Below are 22428 nucleotides of genomic sequence, written 5' to 3' on the forward strand. Positions count from 1 at the left end.
TCCAAAGTTGTCATCTTTCAGAAGTACTAAACAATGAATACTGGAAAATATTTTCTTAATATATAAAATGATAGAAGGCCAGAAGTTAGTAACTTACAACTATTTATAGCCTAACTGGGTAGAGAGCTGTGTAGGAAATGATCCTTGACCTCTGTCTGTCCTCTTCCCACAGACATGCAATGTATGCACACATATGCACATACCCGTATGCCCCCCCCAAGTTTATTGAGTAGTGATGTCTGTTTTTCATAGTGTACAGGCTGGCCTAGAACTTATTACATAACCTGCTCAACTCAAAGAGCAATTCTTTTCTACCTCAGCCTTTTGAGTTCAGAGATTACAGAAGTGCCCCAGTATGCCTGGCCACTGTTTTTACAGTATTGGGGAGTAAAGTAGATCTTGTACACACTAGGATTTTTTAAAATTTTGTTTTTTTTTTTATGTGCATTGGCATTTTGCCTGCGTGTATGTCTGTGTGAGGGTGTGAACTCTCCTAGTACTGGAGTTATAGACAGTTGTGAGCTGTCATGTGGGTGCTGGGAATTGAGCCCTCTCTCTTTGTTCAGCACCAGGGTTATTTGTTTTGTTTTTAAAACTAAATAAGAAAACTGGAGTGTCTAGCTTCTGGGCTTCAGGTGTCTTTTTCCCCATTCATTTGTTTCCTTTAAGATTTTTTTTATATCTAATGTAAGGCCAAAGAAAAACAATTACTATCATAATTCTATTTAGATGGCATAGTGCTTTTGGAAGCAGGGGCAGAAGCTGTGTTTCTGTGGTCGGTATATTTAACTCCTCTGTTTTCCCCACTTAATGCTGCTGCTGATAGAAAGAACTCAACTCTTAGATTGGTAATTAAGTGTAAAATTTTTAATACTCAACATTTAGTAAGTCTTTTATTGTATGTTAATTATAATAATCATTACAATTTGTCCATTGGGTTACTAGAAATTCAATTTTTAGCCTCAAGAATAGATTTTTTTTAAATCACTTTTTGGTTTGATAAAATTGATAGACTTATTGACAGCAGCCAGATTTAGGATTGACTGAGTAACTGAACAGAATGTTAATCTTAAGTATTAAGGGACTGTTCTGGCTTTAAGTATACCTGGCTATTCTTGTGGAACATGAAACTAAATTACCAATTAACACTTACACAGTATTAATTGAAGTCATGTTCAAACTTTTTATAGGCTATTTTACTTCAGCTTGACAAGACCTTGAGAAATGTTTGATTACAAACATCAGCAGGAAGTGCCCGGAGTGTGGCTTTGTGGGGAGGACACTAATGACCCTTATTCCCTGGAGTGTAGCTTTGGGTGAGGATACCAGTGTCCCCTTACTCCCCTGGAGTGTGGTGCCCAGTAAGGACATCAGTGTCCCCTCATTCTCCTGGGTTTACTTCTTTTTCTTTTATATTGTGGCCTTTGGAAGGTCAATAAGTGAGATTTATACTTGAGTTTCCTTTCTCTGAAGGGTGGGGCAGTACATAACATACTATGAGGACAGTGCAGTGGTTTGTATCTGGTTCTCCTTGGGATGTTAGAGAGCATGCCTTCCTTGCCTACTTACTAGTGACAGCACTGTGTCTGGGTGGGGCTTGTTTTGCTTTGTTTGCTGGGTTTTGGCTCTTTAATACCTGTTGGTTTGGATTACTTGTTGACAGTTCTCAGGGAAACTGATTTCTTCTTGACTTAGGTACCTCTGACTTTTCTATTATTATAAATGGTACAACAGTGCTGTAGCAGAATGGTTAAGTACCATGCACATTTACTTGCTTTTATGGTGTGAAATCTATTAGAGCTTTTGGATACACAGGACAGTTGTGCAAATGTTTGGGACATTTGAGAGTTGTCAGTGTGATATAAATATAAATTCAGGCTGACAGTAAAGTCTTACAAACTTGGGGTGAAAATATAACTTCTATTTAGAAACTTAACTATATGTAGTTTAATTTATTATGATGATGATAATGATGGTGTGTGTGTGTGTGTTTGGGGGTGTCTAAGAAATCTGTAGATAAGGGACCAGAATCTGAAGTGGAAGATACTTAAATTTTGAGTCCAGTAGGCTAGAGGGTGGGAGGGGGTCTGTAGCAGACAAAGAGTGGAATGAGTAACATTTAAGAGTATTGAGTACAAAGGTTGGTATGTATTACAAGTTAATGTTAGAAATGTTCTCTTTCAGGTTTTGGTTCAGGGACCTATTCCACATGTATTCTGATAGACTTCCAGGGTAATATACTAACAGCAATATTTAATAGGCATGTTAGCTATACTCTGTTATTGTTCCAATCCAAAGAGGCAATTGCTATAATTTCAGGAAGAGCCAGAGCAGTTTGAGCTAACATGACTCCACTTAAAAGTGCTAACTGCTCTTACTTTACCAGCCCTCATCCCATCCCTGCTGGCCTTCTTCCCCTCATGGTTAGTGTGGTCTTCCACTGACACACTAGGAAGGTTACTTAAGAGCCTAAGTCTGAACAAACCAGGAAAACTCTAGGCTAGAAATACACTTGACTGCTTCATTTTTTTTTTTTGGCTTCAGTTCCTGTCTATAGACTTGTTAACTCCACTTGTTAATAACTCCATTCAGAGACTCCTTTTTGTTCATTAAATGAGTAATTAAAAAATTCTTTAATAACTGCAGAAAAGATTGTGGGCTGTGGAGAACTGGAGAGGCTTATTAGTCATTGAGTGAGAGAATTTGACTTTTGAGAGAAGGGAAAATTCCCACAGGTCCGTACCAGGTCAGTGTGTAAGGAAGGGTATTTGGTACTGAACTTGACAACATAGCTCCCTCTATACCAGGAGAATGGTGGACAGAGCTGACTACCACAGTAGAAGTTGTCCTCTGGTTTCAACAGGGGCGCTGTGCTGTGCTTGTGAGCCACCCCTTTCAGCAGATACACAGATGAAAAAGACTTTGATTTAACCCTAGTTGGTTTTAAATTTAATAATTAGACACAAAGGGTAAACAGAAAGAAGAGAGTATGATGTTGATAGCTAAGTCTATTCCTGCCAGAGACATGTGTACAACCTACACTTAGAAACACCACTCAGAATTTTGTTGGAAGTTGTTGGATGTATTAAGAAATTGAAGAAAGCTCACAATTGCATGAGCTTCAGCATGCTTTAGAGTCAGGAGGAGCATGCGAATTCCACCATGGTCTTTTTCCATAAGATTCTGAGACATCTAAAATGTATTATTTATTTAGTGTGATAATTCATATAGAAAATTAGTTTAAAATGTCATTGATTATAATTTGTGGCAGGATTGGGAACATCTAAGATGTTCATGGTAAACATTTGAAGAAAAGTGATAGTAGACTTTTCATTTTTACTAAAAGATGAGCATTTCAGAATAACTTTTCTAATAACATCTTTTTGTTTTCTTGTAGGATTTGGAGTTTCATGGAGTCATGAGATTTTATTTTCAAGATAAAGCTGCTGGGAACTTTGCAACAAAATGTATTCGGGTCTCTAGCACAGCAACCACTCAAGATGTGATTGAAACACTGGCAGAGAAGTTCCGCCCTGACATGCGAATGCTCTCCTCTCCCAAGTATTCCCTCTATGAAGTGCACGTCAGTGGAGGTCAGTGAGGGCTGTGTCCTGACCTGGGGTTAACCACTTGCTACTGCTCATCTCCTTTTCTTTCTTTTCTTCACCCAACAGTGATTGACAGGATGGTAAACTTTTTAAAGATTTGACATGTTCAAGTTCTTGCATATAACATTTATTAGAAATTAGGATGAATGCATTTTATATATGATTATTTCCTCAAAATAAGTTCGTTAATATCTAATTAAAATGAGTCATCCAAGAGATCTGAGTGTCTTGTATATTAGTGGTATTGTGTGCGTTTGGAAGGAATCTTGGGTGTAGGTCACTGTCATACTGCTTATAACTCAGATCTCTGAAGATCAGGTCAGGGGTCTTACCACCATATTTCTGCATTTTGTAAAACATGTTCACAGCACATTTTTAAATCATTTCTTGGGAACAACAGGACATTTTGAGGAAAAACCTCCTATTTATAGGTTTTGTAATTTCTGCTTGTTTTAACATTAGCAGTTGTTGTGTAAGATTATTACTGGGGAGACATGAAGAAATTTTTATTCATGCTAGGTAGAGAATCAATAACAGACCAAAGTACAGACACCACCAAAGTCCAATTACTTTTGAAGCAGTGAGTTTTATTTAGAGGGATATGAATAAGGGGTTACATACAGATGCAGAAATGACTCAAAGTCAGCTGCACCACAAAAAGCCTGTTCCAACATGGGGGGTGACTCTCGAAAGCTGGCCTGCAGCACACCATACATCTCAGCAGATTGGAGCTTGTCCTTTTTGGTCAGTATGGTTGGTCTCTGCTTCTTCCAGGTGGTTCCGCTGGGCCTTAGCTCAGTTCGTGTGAGAGTGTTCCAGCATTCCTTACTATTTACATGTATTTGGGCAGGTAGGTAGCTTAGAGATTCTGATCAGCTTTAGGGACTTCCTGAAGCTGTTGACTTGTTTACTTCCTGAGCTTAAGGAGCTTCCCTGTAGGATGGAGTATTTGATATCCCTTTAGCAGATTCTGTGTCTTAATGTGCTTTTCTCTGAGATGGAGATTTTTTTTCAGGAAATTGCTAATAGTAGTTAATAAAAACATCTTGCAACTTGATACTACAAGTTGAGCTGACTAGAAATGCAAAATCAAATATTTTATAGGCACATTTGGAAATGTGTAGTGACATATCTTGTGTGAAGTACAACAAACACTGCTGACAAGAATTATGGTCGACCCAGTACCTCTTAAATGCCAGCTGTGAAGTTTTTTTTTTAAAAAAAAAATAGATTTTCCTTCAGTTTTATGTACACAGCTTTCTTTGCACATTAGAAATAAGACTGAAATATATTTGATGGATAGGATTTTCAAGTGTATTACAACTTTCTTTGGATTACACACCTTTTTTTGGAACGTAGAAAATGATCCATGTTTGTTTATTACTTTATGGCTGTGAGCATATTTCCTGCTAACTAACAGACTAAAGTCAGTTGTAGAGGGTGTTTCCAGTTTGGGATGATTTTCTTGGAGATGAATTCTTCCTTCCCTGCAAATCTCTGTTACTAGGTTTCAAAGAAAAGGAAACTGTTTGTGCCCTTTGTTTATTTGAATACCACCAATAAGGGATTTGGAATAATAAAGATTGGTTACATGATTTTGAAAATTACTTAGCTTTGATTTTTCCAGAAACCTCTCTGCTCCCTTCATTTGCTCTTTATCTTTCTCCTTGTTCTCTTTGTTTCATGATGTGGCTGGAAGCCAGGGTCACTTGTATACTAGGCAAGCTGTCTACTTGTATCTGTATTACCTCAGTGATCTGCTAATGGCACATGTATCACTAGGCCAAAGAAATGCATAGACTTCCATTTATTATGTAGATTCAGATGCTGGTAAGTATTTAACAAAGGCTTGTTCAGAAAAATAGTACATATAAATGAAAAGAAAGCTATTCTTTTCATTCTTGATCACAATTACTACTCATGAGCATTGTGTCCCCTGAACTTGGTGAACTTCTCTGACACAGACTCTCTTTCTCATTCACATGATACTAACAGGGTTTGCAGCAGACTGCTATTGACCAGAAGCCCTATTGAAGCCAGGGGTTCTTTAGCATCTAGTCTGGCACTAAAGACAGTCCTGCTCCAGTTGGACATACCAGAGCTCATTTGTGGCCAGTTATTGCTGGGTATCTCTCTTGTCTGCTTTGTTCCTATGGGCTAAATCCCAGGTCCAACCTTGCTTCAGTCATCAGGGGAACTTTTACTTGATTGTCTGTCTGTTTAATATTGTTGGGGGTAGGGAGCACATGCAGAGAGAGAGAAAGAGTGTTTCACTGAAAGCAAGGCTCAGTTATTTGAAACAGGTGATGCCTCATTGCCCTTTCAAGATAAGGAACTTCTTATTAATCAGTAGATTATATATACTATTAACATGATTTCATTCTCTAGGTGAATATGAGATAGATTAATATATAGAAACCTACATCTCTCTTCTTTTCTCAGATCTGAATAAAGGAGGTGTTCTTTCCTGGTTGGTGTCCGGCTCTGGGTGTATGGCGATAAAACACCCACTAGCAATAAAATGTTGATCTAATTTAAACTGGTATAACATTTTTAACAATACATTTCACATGGTCCGTGAACCAGCATGGTAGAACAGTAGCAACAAGGTGCTGAACTAATCAAAACTGATTGAAAATGATAACAATACATTTCAGTCTCAGCAGGTAGTTGAAGCACTAAAGTGTTTTATGTGCATAGAGTTAAATGTATGTCATATGGCCAATATTGTGCTCATTCCAGGAAATGACCACGGCTTGTTCTTCTTTTCATTTCATGTTTTGAAGAAGAAAGAAGATTGGACATTGATGAGAAACCTCTAGTTGTACAGTTGAATTGGAACAAAGATGATCGGGAGGGTAGATTCGTCCTTAAGAATGAGAATGACGCCATTCCTGCCAAGGTGGGAGCAGTCCCCATGTCTGTGCCACTTGCAGCCCAGGGCTGGGTCAGTGGAGTGGACGGAGCTTACCCTGTGTCTTGTCTTTGCTTCTCTTCTGTAGTCCCTCACCTCCTCCTAGCACATACGAAAAGCAGCCTGTTGGACCTGTTTCATCCCTTATCTCACCTGGCCACCCAGTCATCCTTCCTCACTTTTCCAGAGAAGACTTCTAGGTGCTGTTGAGGCAGAACTGATAATGAGCTTATCATTTTCAGCTTTCTTCTACATTATAAAAGCACGATGGCTCCTATAGGATGTGTTGGGGACCTAGTTTCATGTGCCTTCTTAAGGCACAGTTAAAGCATTTTCATATTACATGTTCAAGATTAGGAATCAGAATACTCTCCTGGACTCTTTGCATGGCATGATAGAATGTGTGTAGGTTCCTCTCCTGGTGCTGTGATAAGATAGTCTGACAACAGCAACTTAAAGGAGAGTTTGTTTTTGCCTCACACTTTGATGGGGAAGTCCCGGTGGCAAGAGACAGCTGATCTACTACATTGATATAACTTGAAAATATGCAGTCCTGTGCTAAATTGAGTGACATCATGCAGTATTTTGGTATTAGCAAGTGGCAGAAAATACAGAGGCTAAAAATAACCTTCTAAATTTCCCCCCTTGTAAAAATGCTGCTACTGCATAGCAGCAGAGTTACCTGTTGTTTTATGTCCGTGTGGCGTGCTACCCTGTATAGTTACACAGCTGTGCTCTTGGCCTTTCTTGTCTCTGGATTCTGGGCCCTAGCTGCATTTGTGGCAGATGTATGTAAAGTAGAAATGGGCCATGGCTTTCCTATCCATGTTTATTCTCGGTTTCAGTTGGGGCAGCTCCCTTGTATTCACTTAGAACAAAGAAAGGTTTTTCCCACTCCTCTATATACCATAACTATTATTTTTCTTCTTTACTTATTAAGCTACTTAAAAACAATGTAGCTTTATGTATTAGCAGGCCAACTTTGTAGGTTGTCATTCAAACTAACTAAAATAAGCAACTAATAAACAAGATCTAGAAAATAAATCAGACACTTTTTTCCATAAATAAATACAACTTTGGTTCACGAAAACCAACTTACCGCTATGGCTAATACTCGTAGTTTTAGAAAACACCTATTTATTCAGTAGACTCCTTGCCTCTATATCTTCACTGGATTCCCTTCTCTTATTTTCTATGTTGAGTTTGGGTTTTTGTTTTCTTGTTAGTTTTAAATTGAGGTGAAGTTGACATGTGGTGAAATACATCCATGTTGCATGTGAGTTTACTTGGTGTGACAAATGTTACAATGTGACTGTCAGCTCAGTCAAGGTGTGGAGTGCATTAGTCTCCGGGGTCCCTTGAGTTTGCTTGTTTGTTATCCATGTCTTGTGATGGGGACGCTGCAGCAAAGCCTAAGGAACCTGGTTCGATTCCCGGGTATGGTCAGTGTGGTGATAATATTACTTTTACCAGAAGGCTCAGAGTAATGGACCTGAAAAGCAGGAGAAAGAAGGTGTTATTCAGAACTTCAAAAGAACTCTCTCGAAGAAAGAAAAGAAGGAAAAAAAGAAGAGAGAGAAGGAGGCGATGAGACAAGTCTCTGATAAGGAAGAAAGGCCTTCTCAAGGGGATGACGGGTAGGTCTTTCTGGAAGTATTTCTGTCACTCTGAGCTACAAGCCAGGTGTATCTAATACACCAATCTTAACTCAGTTATTGGTAACTGGTGGCACAGTGACTGAGACTGTCCTGTCAGGCTTGCTATGGAAACCTGAAGTCCTCCAGGGAAACTGGAGAGCCTTGTTTAAACATGGCCTCCTGCTCTATTAGCCGGTGCCTATATCTCAGGGGAAGACTCTGCTCCCTCTATGCATACGCTAGTTAACTTTTCCACCCTGAACATATCACCACATTCAGATTCTTTTTTCAGCTAGTCCTTTGAAACTTACTTCTGAAGTTTTAGTCCCAGAGGCAACCGTGGTTCCATATTTAGCACTTATAAACTGATCAGAAGTGGCGGGACTAGGGAGCAAAGCAGATTTTCCTTCTCAAACTCAGATGTACCTTGGCTTCCACATTCCATTGCAATATCCTCATTATGGATCACCCTCCTAGGAGGTGATGCTTATAATGCTTGTGAATAGCAGTAAGTGGATTTATTTCATGTAGTCATCTAAGAGACGGAACACATCCTAGAAAAGGAGACATCTCAGCTCACACCGTGTAGCTTGTTCTTCCCTTGGTTTATCTTTACAGTATTTGGTGTAGAAAATGAATTATATCCTTTAACCTGATAGCTTAAAGTGCAGCTCATTTTTAAATGAATTATTTTATGGTTACATATTGATATCACTAAAATTTATTAAAGTATTTAGCTTTTTTCATCATACCTTATATCCAGTTTTCTGCCCATGACTTTGTATAGTTGGTTCCTTTGCAGAAATTGTTGGAACAGTCTCCCTATGAAAGTTTAACTTCAGGAAAGTAGATGTTGGTGGATCCTTAAGTGTTAAAAACAGTCATGCTATTTAATTTATATTCTTTAAGATTTACTATGATTTTAAGTAAGGGTTTTCAGTTTGGCTTCTTGTATTTGGGATGCTGTGCTGTAATACTGTTTGCCGTGTTCTAGCACAGCCCTACTAGAGACTGAACTGTGCAGTCCAGCTAGAAACTGAAATGCATGATCCATACAGTTTCTTTTTTCTTCTTTTTGTTCATGATCACCAGACAGCTGAGTTATGTAAAAATAAAAGTTCAGTTACAGATTTCTTAGTCTATGCATTTATATTAAGAGAAACTATATTTTTAATCTCATGGTAATTTGCACATGGTAACTAGTATACAATAGACCTATTAGGGAACAGATGCAGACATGTCATTTGCCATTGTGATACCTGTATTTCTAATAGGAAAAAAGTTTAAAATGTCGGTGGTGATCTTTTTCCTTACAGTGAGAATTCTCGACTGGCTGCTGAAGTTTACAAAGACATGCCTGAGACCAGCTTTACTCGAACGATTTCTAATCCTGAAGTTGTTATGAAACGGCGGCGGCAGCAAAAACTGGAGAAGAGAATGCAAGAGTTTCGGAGCTCAGATGGGCGGCCTGACTCCGGTACATAGAGCTGTTTTCTGAATATTCACTGTAAAGTGTATTCTGTTACACTCTTTTATATATGTATTTCTTAAACCGCGCAAGTGGATGAAGTAGCCTTTTGATAGCAAATATGTCTGTGTATGCCTTACATAGACTTCTTTTCACTGAGAGTTAGCATTAGTCAAGTGACTCACCAACGAGGCTCTTCTCCCCCACTGCCTTCAACCCAGAAAATGTTTAATATATACAAAAGATAACTACCACAATTTTGAAAATTATTAGCTCATATTCTTCTCTTTTTCACTATGCATTTTCCCTCTCAGTCCCAAACTACTACTATTTTGAAGCAAATTGCAAACTTACTAGTTCCCCTGTAAGTATGTTCATGCATTTTCACAAAGGGCAGAGATTCATAGTAAATCTCCAAGACCATCATCACATACAAAACACCTGACAGCTGCTCCTTCAGCCATGTGCTTGTTTAAGCTTTCTTTGATTACTCTTGATATTTTTTTCTTCACAAACACATGGGTACACACGCACATGATCATGATCAAGATTGAGTCATACATGTAAATCTCTCATTCTAGAGTTCCCTTTAGTTTATTTCTTTTTTTTTTTTTTCCTGTTGGTTTGTCTTTTAAAACTTAGCTGTGTTAGTTGACTTTTGTCAACTTGACACAAACTTGGAGGTATCTGGGAAGAGGGAGTCTTAATAGAGAAATAACTCTGTAAGATTGGCTTGTTGGTTAGTCTCTTGGGAATTGTCTTGATTAATGATTGATGTGGGATGGCCCAGCTTGCTGTGGGTGGTATCACCCCTGGGTAGTAAGTAGTACTGGGTTGTATAAGAAAGTAGGCTGAGCAAAGCCATAAGAAGTAAGCGGTATTTCTCCATAGTCTCTGGTTTTGCTTTCAGGTTCTTGTCCTGACTACCCTTCAGTAGTTGATTGACAACTGTTAAACTAACATTGGTCTTCATTGCAACAATAGAGACCCTAAGGCATTATGTTAATTTGTCTCATAGGATCGGGTAACATCCTTTGGTGTTCATTACTGTTTTCTCATCTATTTTCTGTTTCCTTGATTAGGATGTAGATGCAGGTGCAGATCAAGCTAGTAATGTGGCAGGAATAATTTACTTCAGTGTCCTCTGAAGTTGACCCATGATTATTAAAACTTTTTCATGATCTCCTGGGTTTAAGACTTACCAACACTTTTCAGCCCACTGCAACTGTTTCCTTTCTGTTTATGGTAGTCACACCTGGAGCCCGGTGGTGGTCCCTGTGGTCTTGGTTGGCTTTGTTTCATGGGGAATGGAGGTATCTACTCCTTTGCCTGGGAGATACTTCTCAAGTAATCCTTTCTTTAAACTATTACAACTTTAGAGAGCCTGAATGTCTTCTGCAATTAGATTCTTACTTTCTAATGATGTTAATAAATAATAGTAGTGTCAAAATAAAAGTAAGATTTGTGTTCAAGTGTGGTGGTACCTTCCTTTGATATCCCAGCAGAAGTATGTGGATCTCTGTGAGGTCAAGGCCAGCCAGGGCTATGTAGTAAGCCCCCACCCCCACCACCTTAGTTTTTTTTATTATTATGATTCTGAAAAAATTTTTAAAGTTTTATGAAATTATGTGTGTGTTTACTTTCAAAGACATAAGTCAGAATTGTTGTTTTAACACATAGTTAATTTCTATTTATATGACAAATTGCATGTTGGTTTATATTTGAGTTTTATTTTCTTTAGAGTTTTCGACTTTATAGATGAAGTACATTTAAAGGACTTTGGCTTCTGTTGCTGTACAAAGCAGTGCAGGTGGCAGAGCACAGGGCTTTCCTGCCTGTACCTGACAGTTGCTTCATGTCTATAAGAAGTAGGTATGATACAGAGACCTGAAATAGTAGCACTGTTTGACCTATATATTGGTTCTGTGGATTTTTAACTGTTTGTTAAAACTTTGACTTATAACTAACTGGAAATTGTGTCCAGCAGAGAAAATACTTGCTATCAAAGCAGGAATTTATTATGAGGCAGTTTCACTTCTTAAAAATAATAGGATAACCATCTTGAGTTTCAGAGAGAAATAATTGTATTAGAGCTATATTGTTAATCTCATCTTACCCCCAAAAGTTTAGTCTAATGTCCTAATGTCATCACCTAATGTCTCTTACAACGGCACCTTCAGGTACTTGGTACTTGGGTCCTGCAGTGCCATCTTCAGTATAGTAGAAACTAGCTTACTTGATAGTGAAAAGATTGTGATGTTAGGATGTACAAAAAGTCTTCTTTATAGACTTTTTTTTTTTTTTAAACAATAGCTAATGTTGAGAAAACTCATTTTATTATAGACCTTTTCTCTCTCATCCAAGTTGAGTGAGAGGATTTTACTGCTTTCCAGGTTACAGTTACAGCACTCATCTACTATGTACTGTGTTGTGTTTTGTCAGTGGTCTCATTTAAAGAGTCGACTTCACAGACTATGTCCTATAAGGCAGGGTCACCTGCTTCTGCCCCATGACTATATAGTGTATGTGATTGCAAGGTTTCACTAGGCTGGAGCCATGACGGGAAGTAGGCCTCTCGCTGCCTCAGCACTGTATTCTTGATTCAGCCTTTAATGCTGTGCTGGTTTGAATAGGTGTGGGCCTTATAGGCTCATGCATTTGAAAGTTGGCACAGTGAGTAGCACTGTTAGAGGTGTGGCCTTGTTGGAAGATGCGTGTCGCTGTGGAGCTGTTGAGGTCTCAGATACATACTCAAGCTCCTCTCGGTGTGGCACATAGTTCCCTTCTGCTGCCTGTGGGTTAAGATGTAAATAGAACTCTCAGCTCCTTCTCTAGCCCCATGTCTGCCTGCATGCTGCCATGTTCCCCACCATGATGGTAATAAACTTAAATGTCTGAACTGTAAGCCAACCCCAATTAAATGTCATCCTTTACAAGAGTTGCCTTGATCACAGTATCTCTTCATAGCAATAAAACCCTAACTAAGACAAATGGCTTGAAACTGAGTCTTAATTGTATACTTTATAGGAATGTAGTATTAATGATTGTAAAAGAAAACGAGAAACCAAAACTACAAACCAGGTATGGGAGTGTATAACTATAAGCCTAGTACTGTCATAGTTTCTCCCACATTGCTGTGATAAAATACCTTGACAGCTTATTTTAACTACAGTTCCAAAGATATACAGTCTATCATGGTGAGGGATACATGGCAGTAGTCAGGATAGTGCGAGCAGGGGCCTGGCTAGTCCTGTTGCACTTGGAAAAGCAAAGAATGAACAGAAAGGGGGGAGGGAGGGCGGGCTCTAAAGCCTCAATGCTCTGTCCAGCAGGCAGTGTCCTCCAGTGAGAATCCACTTTTCTAAAGGTTTGGCAACATTGCCTAGCAACACTACCCATCTGCTGACCAAAGTATCCAAACACCTGAGACATTTTACACTCAGACCACAACAGAGGCTGAGACAGTTTTAGGTCTTAAGGACTACATACTAAGACCTGCTCAGAAAAACACAGAATTGAGAAGAATGAGGACTTCTTGTTTCATAACTATTCTGGCAAAGGACTTTGTTTAAGGATTCTGTATACTGTCTTATCCTGTCATGAACCAAAATCTATGCATAGAAAAAGAGGTGCATGCCTTTAATTCCAGCACTTGGGAGGTAGAGACAGGCAGATCTCTTAGTTTGAGGCATCCTGGTCTGTAGAGAAACCCTGTCTTGAAAGAAACACTATTAAAAAAAGGGATTTAGAAGGCCAGAGGGAAATAAGAGTAGAGGTAACAAAAGGAGTGCTCAGAAAAACTTACCACACACTAACCATGTGCCATGGCTGAAGATACCTCTGCACTATGGGAAGGATCAAACATTGTTACTTAATGAGCTTTGGAAAATGTGACCACGGTTCTATCTGAGGAATATTCATTCAGGAAAGAGCTCAGGACTATGAGTCATGAAGGAGACAGCTTTTAACTTGATTGATAAAACATTCCTGGAGACAAAGTATTTTGTAGTGTGTGGACTTGATACAACATTGAGATATATTTTCAAGAAAATAGGAAGCTTGTTGAATGTCAGATGGCCTGTTCCCCCAGAATTTATTTTTCATAGTCATTGACAGTACTTGATGGGAATTTTACTTATATTTTGTAATAAGCTGCCAAAGAGCTTTAAGGTTGGGACTTAGTAACTTTTCTGTTTAGACTCAGCCCCAGATTTGGAGAGATTGCCATGAAAGCAGAGTGTAGGATGCTTGTGAGGGAACTATGCTAAAACCCAACATAGCCATGGAACTACTACACCACCCACATAAAGCATGACCTCTGACCTCTTGCCCTACCCTAAAAGGCCATAAAGAGAAAGCTGAAGAATACTGAGAGGTAGCATGAGATCAGGACCTATAATAGAGTGGCTTTTATTGAAGGTGAACTTGGAGAGATAGTGACTGGCTCTAGAGTAAGCAGCAATGTCAGCTGTAAATGGGATGGAGAGAAGTGACCCGTGTGATAGGGAGGTATTATCACCATGTATGGGAAAGTCATTGGGTAGAAAGTACAGCAGGTCAGACAGATTCTTAAGCCATCACTAAGAGAAGTCAACCAGGTATTGTGGTGTGTGCTTATACTCTCAGACTCAGGAGACGGAGGCAGGAGGATTGTTAGTTTGAGGCCAGCCTAGCTACATAATTAGAGAATATCTCACAAACAAAATCTGATATTTGTTATGGACAGTTTAAGAAGGTTGCAAATTGTAAAGAAAATATAAAGATTTAAATACTTGAGCTAAGCTCACATAGTGTTGAGCACATACCTCCTGTAGTGTGTATAAGTCCAAAGAAAAAAAATGGTTCAAAAAGTTTTGTCAGCATGATGGCTCATGCCTATAATTTCAGCACCCAGAAGCCTGAGGCAGGAGGATTGCCACAAGTCTGAGTCCAACCTGGGCTACGGAGTTAGTTTTAGGCTAGTCTGGGCTACAAACTATGACCACGTTTCAAAGCAAAACAAACAAAAAGAGAATAAGCAAAGAAAAAAAAATTCCCAGTATAAAGAGAGAAAAATATTAGAAAATCAAAGCAGAATTTGCTTATTAGAGGAATAGTTGAAGTCAAGCCATTTTTAATATTTATAATATCTAAGAAATTCTAGTAAGCTAAATATCAGGAAAGTAGTTGTTTGCTAAAGAAGTCAACTATTCATTTATTAGATTCGTTATTTTTGTCAGTTTTAAAAAAATGTATGTAGTAGTGCATTTGTGCATGTGTGCAGCTGCCTGGAGGCCAGAAGAGGGAGCTGAGGCCTCTTAGAGCCATGAGCAGCCTGTGTGATGCTGGGAAATGAACTTGGGTGTTCTGAAACAGCCACAAGAGCTCTTAACCTCGGAGGCCTCTCTCCTGCGCTATTTTTGTCTGTTTTAATAAACCCATGAGAAAAGTGTACCCTGATAGCTAGCCCACTATGACTGTGTGCGAGTACTGTGGCAGATTCTTTGAATGAGGCTGGGGACAGAGCCTGATGGTGGAGGCTGTAATTTCCTAGGACATGATGCAACTATCTTATCTTAGCTGTGTTTTGGAAGCCCACACAACACAGGCTTTGCTCCTGGTCTTGTAAAGCATTTAAAAATAACAACACTACTCTGAAATGTCTTCAAAGTGTAGCTGATCCAAAAAGTGTCTGATATATTCTAGTTAGTTGATTTTTAAAATTGCAATTTCCTTGCTGAATATCTCTTGTTTTGCTGACACTTAACTAATTTTTAAGTTTTACTTCTTTGATTTGTGAGTGCACACGTGAAGATCAGAAGTCATGGGTTAGGTCATTAGGTTTGCTTGCATGTGCCCTGCTACTGAGTCATTTCACCAATCCAAGGTACTGTTTTATGTCGCTGTCCTCTGCTAGAGCTTGAATTGATTTACTTTCTTCCTTCATTCATCTGCTTGCTTGTTTCCTCTCAAAATCATTTTTACAAGTAGACCTTTGATATCAAGTATTTTGGTCATTTCATTGTCTTCAGATTTAGTACTTGAGCAGGTAAGTCTTCTGTAGGCATTTCACTGCCCACTTCTCTCTGTGCTGTCATGTTTCTGTTACAAAGTCTGCACATGCATTGGCTGCCTTCTTCTAGGGCTCCTCCTCTTTCTTTGATTCCTCTTTCTCCCCCTCTTTCTTTTTCTCCTCTTCTTTCTCTTCTTCCTCTTTCTTCTCTTCCTCCTCCTTTTCTTTCTCTTTCTCCCTCTTCTCCCTCCCTCCCTTCTTTCTTCTTCTCCTTCCCTCTTTTCCTTTCTATGTCTCAGGGTTTCACTATGTAGTCTTGGCTATCCTGGAACTCACTATATAGCTTTGAACTCACAGAGATTCACCTGCCTCTGCTGGAGTGCTGGAATTAAGGCTTGTGCCACTATTCCTGCTTTGTTTCAGGGCTTCCTAACCATGAGTTATAATAGAAAATACATTAAGAGTCAAATCGACAATAATGCGGCATATGTATATTTGTACTAGGAAGGGAACATAGAAACGACAGAACACCTGAGGAAATCCAAATTGTCCTTTCTACCTCCAGGCCCCTTAAATTGACTGTATACCTACATATAACAATTAGTTTGTAATGCCTAAGATTGGAATCGCCCCACCATGGTGGCAAGTGCCTCATGGAAGTCTTTGGACTAGTGCCTGAGGTGTTCTGTGTCCTAGCTCACTTTTAAAATACTGGTTTCTGTAGTGGAACTGAACCTTGATGTATTGGGCTCTGTTTGCTTCAGATGAAAGCTTCAGAAGTAGAACTGGAGGGCAGGTCTGTGGTTACAGGGTTGAGGAAGTTGGGAACGAGGGAGGAAAACTGCACCATAAAACAGTGTGGAGTTCCTCATCTCTCTGTCCATACTGGATGCATTTGCACCACTGTAGTTGGTACTTTCCTAGTGGTGGTCAGTGTCAGCAGCCTCTGTCATTGGCTAAAATGAAGATATGCTCAAAGATGTCAATTTTTTCTTCAGGTGGAACACTGAGAATATATGCAGACAGTTTAAAACCCAACATTCCATACAAGACAATCCTGCTGTCCACTACAGATCCTGCAGACTTTGCTGTAGCGGAGTCTTTGGAGAAGTATGGTCTGGAAAAAGAGAACCCCAAGGACTATTGCATTGCCCGGGTACGTAACTACAAATCGATGTCTCCTTGGTAAGACTTGGCATTGAAAGGAAGGATTGGTTGGTTTTTTGTTTGTCTTTTTTTTTTGTTTGTTTTTTTTTAAATTTTGGTGTGTGTTCACATATTCACTCAAATTCACGCCCCCTCCCTTACATACACAGAGGAATAATAAACAAATGTAATAAAAATGAATTTGTGTTCTTAAAAGATAAATTGGATAAAATGTAACCCAAAGTTATTATACCAAAATTAACTTCATCATTAAAGTTTTGATAGATATTCTTCCAATTTTTATTTTGTGCATACATACGTCAAGAGGAGTATAACCAATTTATGTATGTGTAATTATATAATATATAAATAAAATAGTCTCAGCAGTGCTGCACATTGGAGAGTGAGAGAACCTGGTGGCTGTTGGGTCTAAGATGTGGGGATCACATACATAGAGGGTCCAGTTGTGCAGTCCTGGTGTGAAGCTGAAGGTCTGATAGCTCCTTGACGAGTCATTACTGTGATCCTCTGTTGAAAGACTTGAAGGGGGCTGGAGGGATGGCTCAGTGGTTAGGAGCACTGACTACTCTTCCAGAGGTCCTGAGTTCAAATCCCAGCAACCACGTGGTGGCTCACAGCCATCTGTAATGGGATCTGATGTCCTATTCTGGTGTCTGAAGACAGCTACAGTATACTCATATATAATAAATAAATAAATATTGGGAAAAAAAAGACTTGAAGGAACGTGGGTGTGATGTCCAGGCAGTGGTGGCAGCAGTGTGGAAGTGTTGGGGCTTGCATACACTGCTGCCTTCCTGCTTTTTCCTTTTGTGTTGTTTAAGCCCTCAGCTTGTTGGTGCTGCATCCAGGGCTAATGTTCCTCACATCCGTTATTAGGCAAGCCAACATTGAAAACACACGTACAGGCACCCTCAGTCCGCTGTAGTTGGCTTTCAGGATCAGCCATCATAGGTAACATAATTGTATTTATACTAAAATCTGCTTTTGTAATCACCTGCAGCTTCTCAGAGCTACTCTACCTGTGACACTAGTTATCAAGAATGCAGTGTTTATTTACTGACACTGATGGGAGGTAGTAAGGAAGGCAGCAGATTTCCTATTTGCCATAAACCAATTAGAAATTCTTAGCCGCTGAGCCAGTTATAATTGTATACTCGTTCACTTTAGCATTTGTCCAGTTATAATAACAGTAGTTTGTTCTTTTGCTTTGGAAGGTAGGGTTTGTTTAGACTCAGTGGTTTGAGGCCTTGGTCCATTGTGGTAGGAATCTATGGCATCTGGACTGTGAGGCAGCTGGTCACGTTTTATCTATGGTCAGGAAGCAGAGAAATGAATTGTAATAGACTTTAAAACAAACATAGCTGGTGTCTTATTACAGCAAGTAATTTAAAAAGAAAAAGACTTCATCTGTGTGTGAGTGTGGGTGACATAGTGCCGTTGTCTACCACTCTCCACTGTTACTTTTTGAGTAGGCTCTCTCTTAGCTGAACCTGGAGCTCGCTGTCTTGGCTGGACTCCAGGCTTCAGGATCTTGTTTCCTCTCCTCCAGCACTGAGTGTATAGACATGTGCCGTCTTGCCTGTTGGTTTAGGTTTTTGTTGTTGTTAATATTTTTACTCTTTGAGCACTTCAAGTGCATCCATGGACTTTGATCATATTTACCTCCTTGTGCCCAGTCTTCTAAGTCCTCCTCCAGGTTCTCGCCCACACCCTCGAAACTTTATGTTCCTTTTTTTTTTTTTTTTAAATAACCCACTAAGCTCAGTTATTCAGGTGAACACCTTCAAATATATTTATTCATGGGTTTAGAGTGGTCAGTCTACCAAGGACCACCTCCCTCCTGCAGAAGTCACGGGCTGTGTGTAGCTCCTTAGCTATGGGGTGTGGCATGGGAGTCTTTCTCTGCTCTATGGTGGGATGTTGACTGGCCCATTATGCTGGTCTTATGAAGGGAACAACAGCTCCTGCTGAGTTTGTGAATGCTGTGGTCCTGTGCTGTCAGGCACCTTTACCCACTGAACTATTTTGCTCACCCATTCTTTTTCATTCTTATTTTAGCTTCTATATAAATCAGCATGTTTATTTTAAATTAATGTTATCTTTTTTATTGTTGAGATACCCACTTGACCCAGCAGTGTTTTGAAAGGCTCTGTTTTCTCTCTCTCTGAATGCTTTGTTCAGTCACCTTCATTTGCGTGCTGATCTCTTTGCTGGTCTTTGTATCTCCTTTGTCTGCACTTTAAATGTGCATATTTTCTGAAACGTGCTATTGCTAAATTGTATAACAAGGGGACGTTTTTATATAAATTAAATATTAATGTTCCATGGAACTATATAATTTGGATAATGAACTTTGTAACATTTTCATATTTTTAAACTGATTTTTTGTTATTAAAATTAAAAAGTAAAGTACCATTTATCAGGGACCTAAAGTTACAGAAGCAGACCATGAGCTTCATTGACAGTTGTTTTTGAGCTTGTTTGATTCCTCTGGAGAAACTGGTACTTTGGCCTTTTGCTCAGTCTGTGCAGCTTTCTTGAGCAAACTTAGGCAGCCTAGTTAATGATTTTACCCGAATTAGAACTGCATTATATTCCCAGCTTGCCATAGTAAACTAGAGCTGTATCATAGTCTTCTTTTATATTCACATAATTATTTGTTGAGTATTTAAGCTTTTCTTTTCTGTTAGCGATTCTGCTAGAATACAAAGTTAAGAGCTGCCCCTAAAAGAGCTGATAATAAAAAAGACCAAAAGGTCAAATAGAACAGAGACATTGTCTACAGACTAGAGTGTTCTGTGCTGTATGACAAGCGTGGCCTGGACTGTGACCTCTTAGTACACCAATATGCTGTGGCCTAAAAGTGAGTGGCACACTAGAAATGGAAGAGAGAAGTGTAGGTCAGGTCTGGAAGGCATAGGCTATAGAATTTAATAAAGAGTGCCAATGAAAAGCGTTGAGTTTAGCATGGTGATGATGTTACTTGTTTTCCTTTAAGGCTAATTTGAAGCCCTGTACAAGGGAGTAATAGGTTTGTACAGAATTGTTGAATCTGTTCCATGTGTAAGCATGATGAAAGGCTTGCATGGTAATGTCTGTGGCAGTCAGAACTTTTCATTAAGAAGTTGAATCTGTGGCTTGGCTTCTCATGTTCTTTGCACTGAATCAGAGAGTGTAAACTGCGAGTGTCTGTAGAGGCACCAACCACATTCCTCGCCCATTGGAGTCCTGAGTGACTGGGAGTTGGCCTCAGTAGACATGCTTTGTTAAGAGTACAGGGCGCACAAGATTACCAAACACTTGCCTGAAAACAGTCAATGGTTATGAATATACCTAAACAGTATACTTAAAATTACAGTTATCTACAGTAAAAACTGTTTGAGTTGTAGTTTAAGATTTCAGATTATATGAATTTATGCAATAAATATTTGCTTGAATGTGAAAGATGGAGTAGGTAGTAGAGGAGTTATCTCTCTTTAAGAAATCACGTGAAGGCTAACTATTCTGTGTGGTTTTCTATGTGGAAATTTGTAATAAATGCAAATAGTAAGCACGGTTTTTCTTAAGAGCCAAATGAATAATAATTGCCAGATTGGCTATCCAAGTAAGCTTTCATTTAAACAGTTTCCTATACTTTATTAATCTCTAGAAATTGTTTATAGTGCTTGAAGGGTTTGATTTTTTTTTTTCCTCATTCAGAACAGTACTCTGAAGGTAGGTGGTACAGGGCTTCACCAGTATTTAGGAGGCCAACTGGGGCTGTGGAGTGAGACCAGAGGTTACAAGACTTCTGAGCACTTGCTGATCTGCTTTTGCGGTGTATTCACTGTAAATTATGTTTTCCTTAGGTTATGCTTCCTCCTGGAGCCCAGCATTCTGATGAGAGAGGTGCTAAGGAAATAATTCTTGATGACGATGAATGTCCTTTACAAATCTTCAGGGAATGGCCAAGTGACAAAGGTAGAGAGTACACTTCATTAGTCCACCAGTCAGATTCTGCTACCTCTTATTCCTCCGGTGATATGGAAAATGTATATGTGAATGTGCGTTTGTGATGGGTTTTAGCTCTAGTTTCCAGTGTTTTCATAGACTTGCTAAACAACTCTTTGGTGGTACCTTGGCCAGCAGGGCCACACTCAGTTCACTGGAGTGTGTGCAGATGACATGGCAGGTGAGATGCCATGATGCAAGACGGAAGACCATCATTAAAGATGACCTGAGAAACAGCGTCTATACTGAGCACATGGCTACGTGGTATTTGAGCAAATTTCTTAGAACCTGGACAGTTAACCTACACCCCTGAGAAATGTCTAGTAACACAGTCAGTTCAGATACAGGCTAAGTAATCAGAACTCAGAATATAGAAGTGTTTCAGATACTTTGAAGGTGGATCCAAGTCTAAGTATGCCCCTTTCTTATATTTAACAGATACTTTACACACAGCCTGCATATAATTTGGCACATAATTTTTAGTGAGTTGGTGATGTATGTGCAACCTGTTATGAGGTTTGCATTTTGGATTTAGGTGTTAGATTTAGGGATGCTCAACTTGTAATATGTGCACATTTGTTGCTGTGCAGACATTTTTCTCTACTTCATTAAGATTGATATATTTGACTTTCTAGGTGAGTGCCTTTACCTTAATGAAGACATATAATCCTTCCTTATCATATTAATATTACATGTAAATGGATACATTAAAATACACACCCCCTTCCAACACACAAAAATTCCAAGAATAAGTGCATTTCTAGCTTCATACTCATTCTTCAGTATTCTAGACAGTTAAAAGTTTATTTTGAAAATTGTTTTGTATTTTGAGTTAAATAAAAATTAGGTCAGCTGAGATATTTGTATATGTGCATTTGTGTGTGAATGTTTGCTGATAAGTCTGTCTCCAAGTGCAAGCTTGTTTAGTTTTAAACTAATGTGCCACTTACTAGTATATGTTGTCCCTGCGAGCTATCTTGCCTGTTTGGAGTTTTTCAGAGCACACAGACTAAACTAGTTTATTCTTCACTGAGTAAGATATCAGTTGGGTGAGCTTGGAGCTGCTACTCCTTGACAGATGTTATTAAAATACGTCTTCTTGGTTTTGTTTGGGCCAGTGGTTGTCAGTAATCATTCCCCTGGTTTGCTATCATCACTGTTCCAGGAATTTTAGTCTTTCAGTTGAAGAGGAGACCACCGGACTACATCCCAAAGAAAATGAAGAAACATGTTGAAGGGAAGCAGTTGAAGGGGAAAGATAGAGCTGACGGGTCTGGCTATGGCTCTACTCTTCCTCCTGAGAAGCTACCTTACCTAGTAGAGCTAAGCCCAGGTGAGAAAGCTGGGTAGAACAGGAAATGTGGTTTTGGCATAAATGTTTTTACTTTCTAATGTATTAAGTGTCAATTTACTTAAGAAATCAAACATTCATAAAATGACTTTTTTTTTTGAAAAAAAACCTTTAAGGCCATAGAATTCATTAATTAATGAACAAAAATTAAGTTCACATGAACAAAAATAAATATTAACACAGCTTTAAAGTAGTTAGTAGTATTTAAAAGTTTCAAATAATCAGTTTCTTTTAATCAAACTTTTCCAAAGCAACTTTAGTTAACGTACTAGAAACAAATTGAAATTTACTCTTTTTAGAG

General features: G+C 39.0%; 1 protein-coding gene across 13 annotated transcripts in view; it reads left to right on the forward strand.

The window, feature by feature from the left end:
- AFDN (afadin, adherens junction formation factor) overlaps nucleotides 1-22428 on the forward strand; it is a gene marked incomplete at its 3' end in the record, with an annotated part of 127361 nt that overhangs the window by 36853 nt on the left and 68080 nt on the right. For 8 of the 13 annotated variants that reach the window (XM_080941699.1, XM_080941707.1, XM_080941708.1 and 5 more), the window contains exons 2-8: nucleotides 3398-3593; nucleotides 6395-6510; nucleotides 7996-8159; nucleotides 9476-9636; nucleotides 16618-16775; nucleotides 20635-20746; nucleotides 21942-22109. In XM_080941699.1, the coding sequence (XP_080797825.1) occupies nucleotides 3398-3593; nucleotides 6395-6510; nucleotides 7996-8159; nucleotides 9476-9636; nucleotides 16618-16775; nucleotides 20635-20746; nucleotides 21942-22109 (1075 nt within the window). The remainder of the gene's footprint in view (nucleotides 1-3397; nucleotides 3594-6394; nucleotides 6511-7995; nucleotides 8160-9475; nucleotides 9637-16617; nucleotides 16776-20634; nucleotides 20747-21941; nucleotides 22110-22428) is intronic. The other 5 variants (XM_080941705.1, XM_080941700.1, XM_080941703.1 and 2 more) reach the window with 2 other exon arrangements.

The sequence above is a fragment of the Micromys minutus genome, assembly GCF_963924665.1.
Source record: "Micromys minutus genome assembly, chromosome: 30".
Lineage (NCBI taxonomy): Eukaryota > Metazoa > Chordata > Mammalia > Rodentia > Muridae > Micromys > Micromys minutus.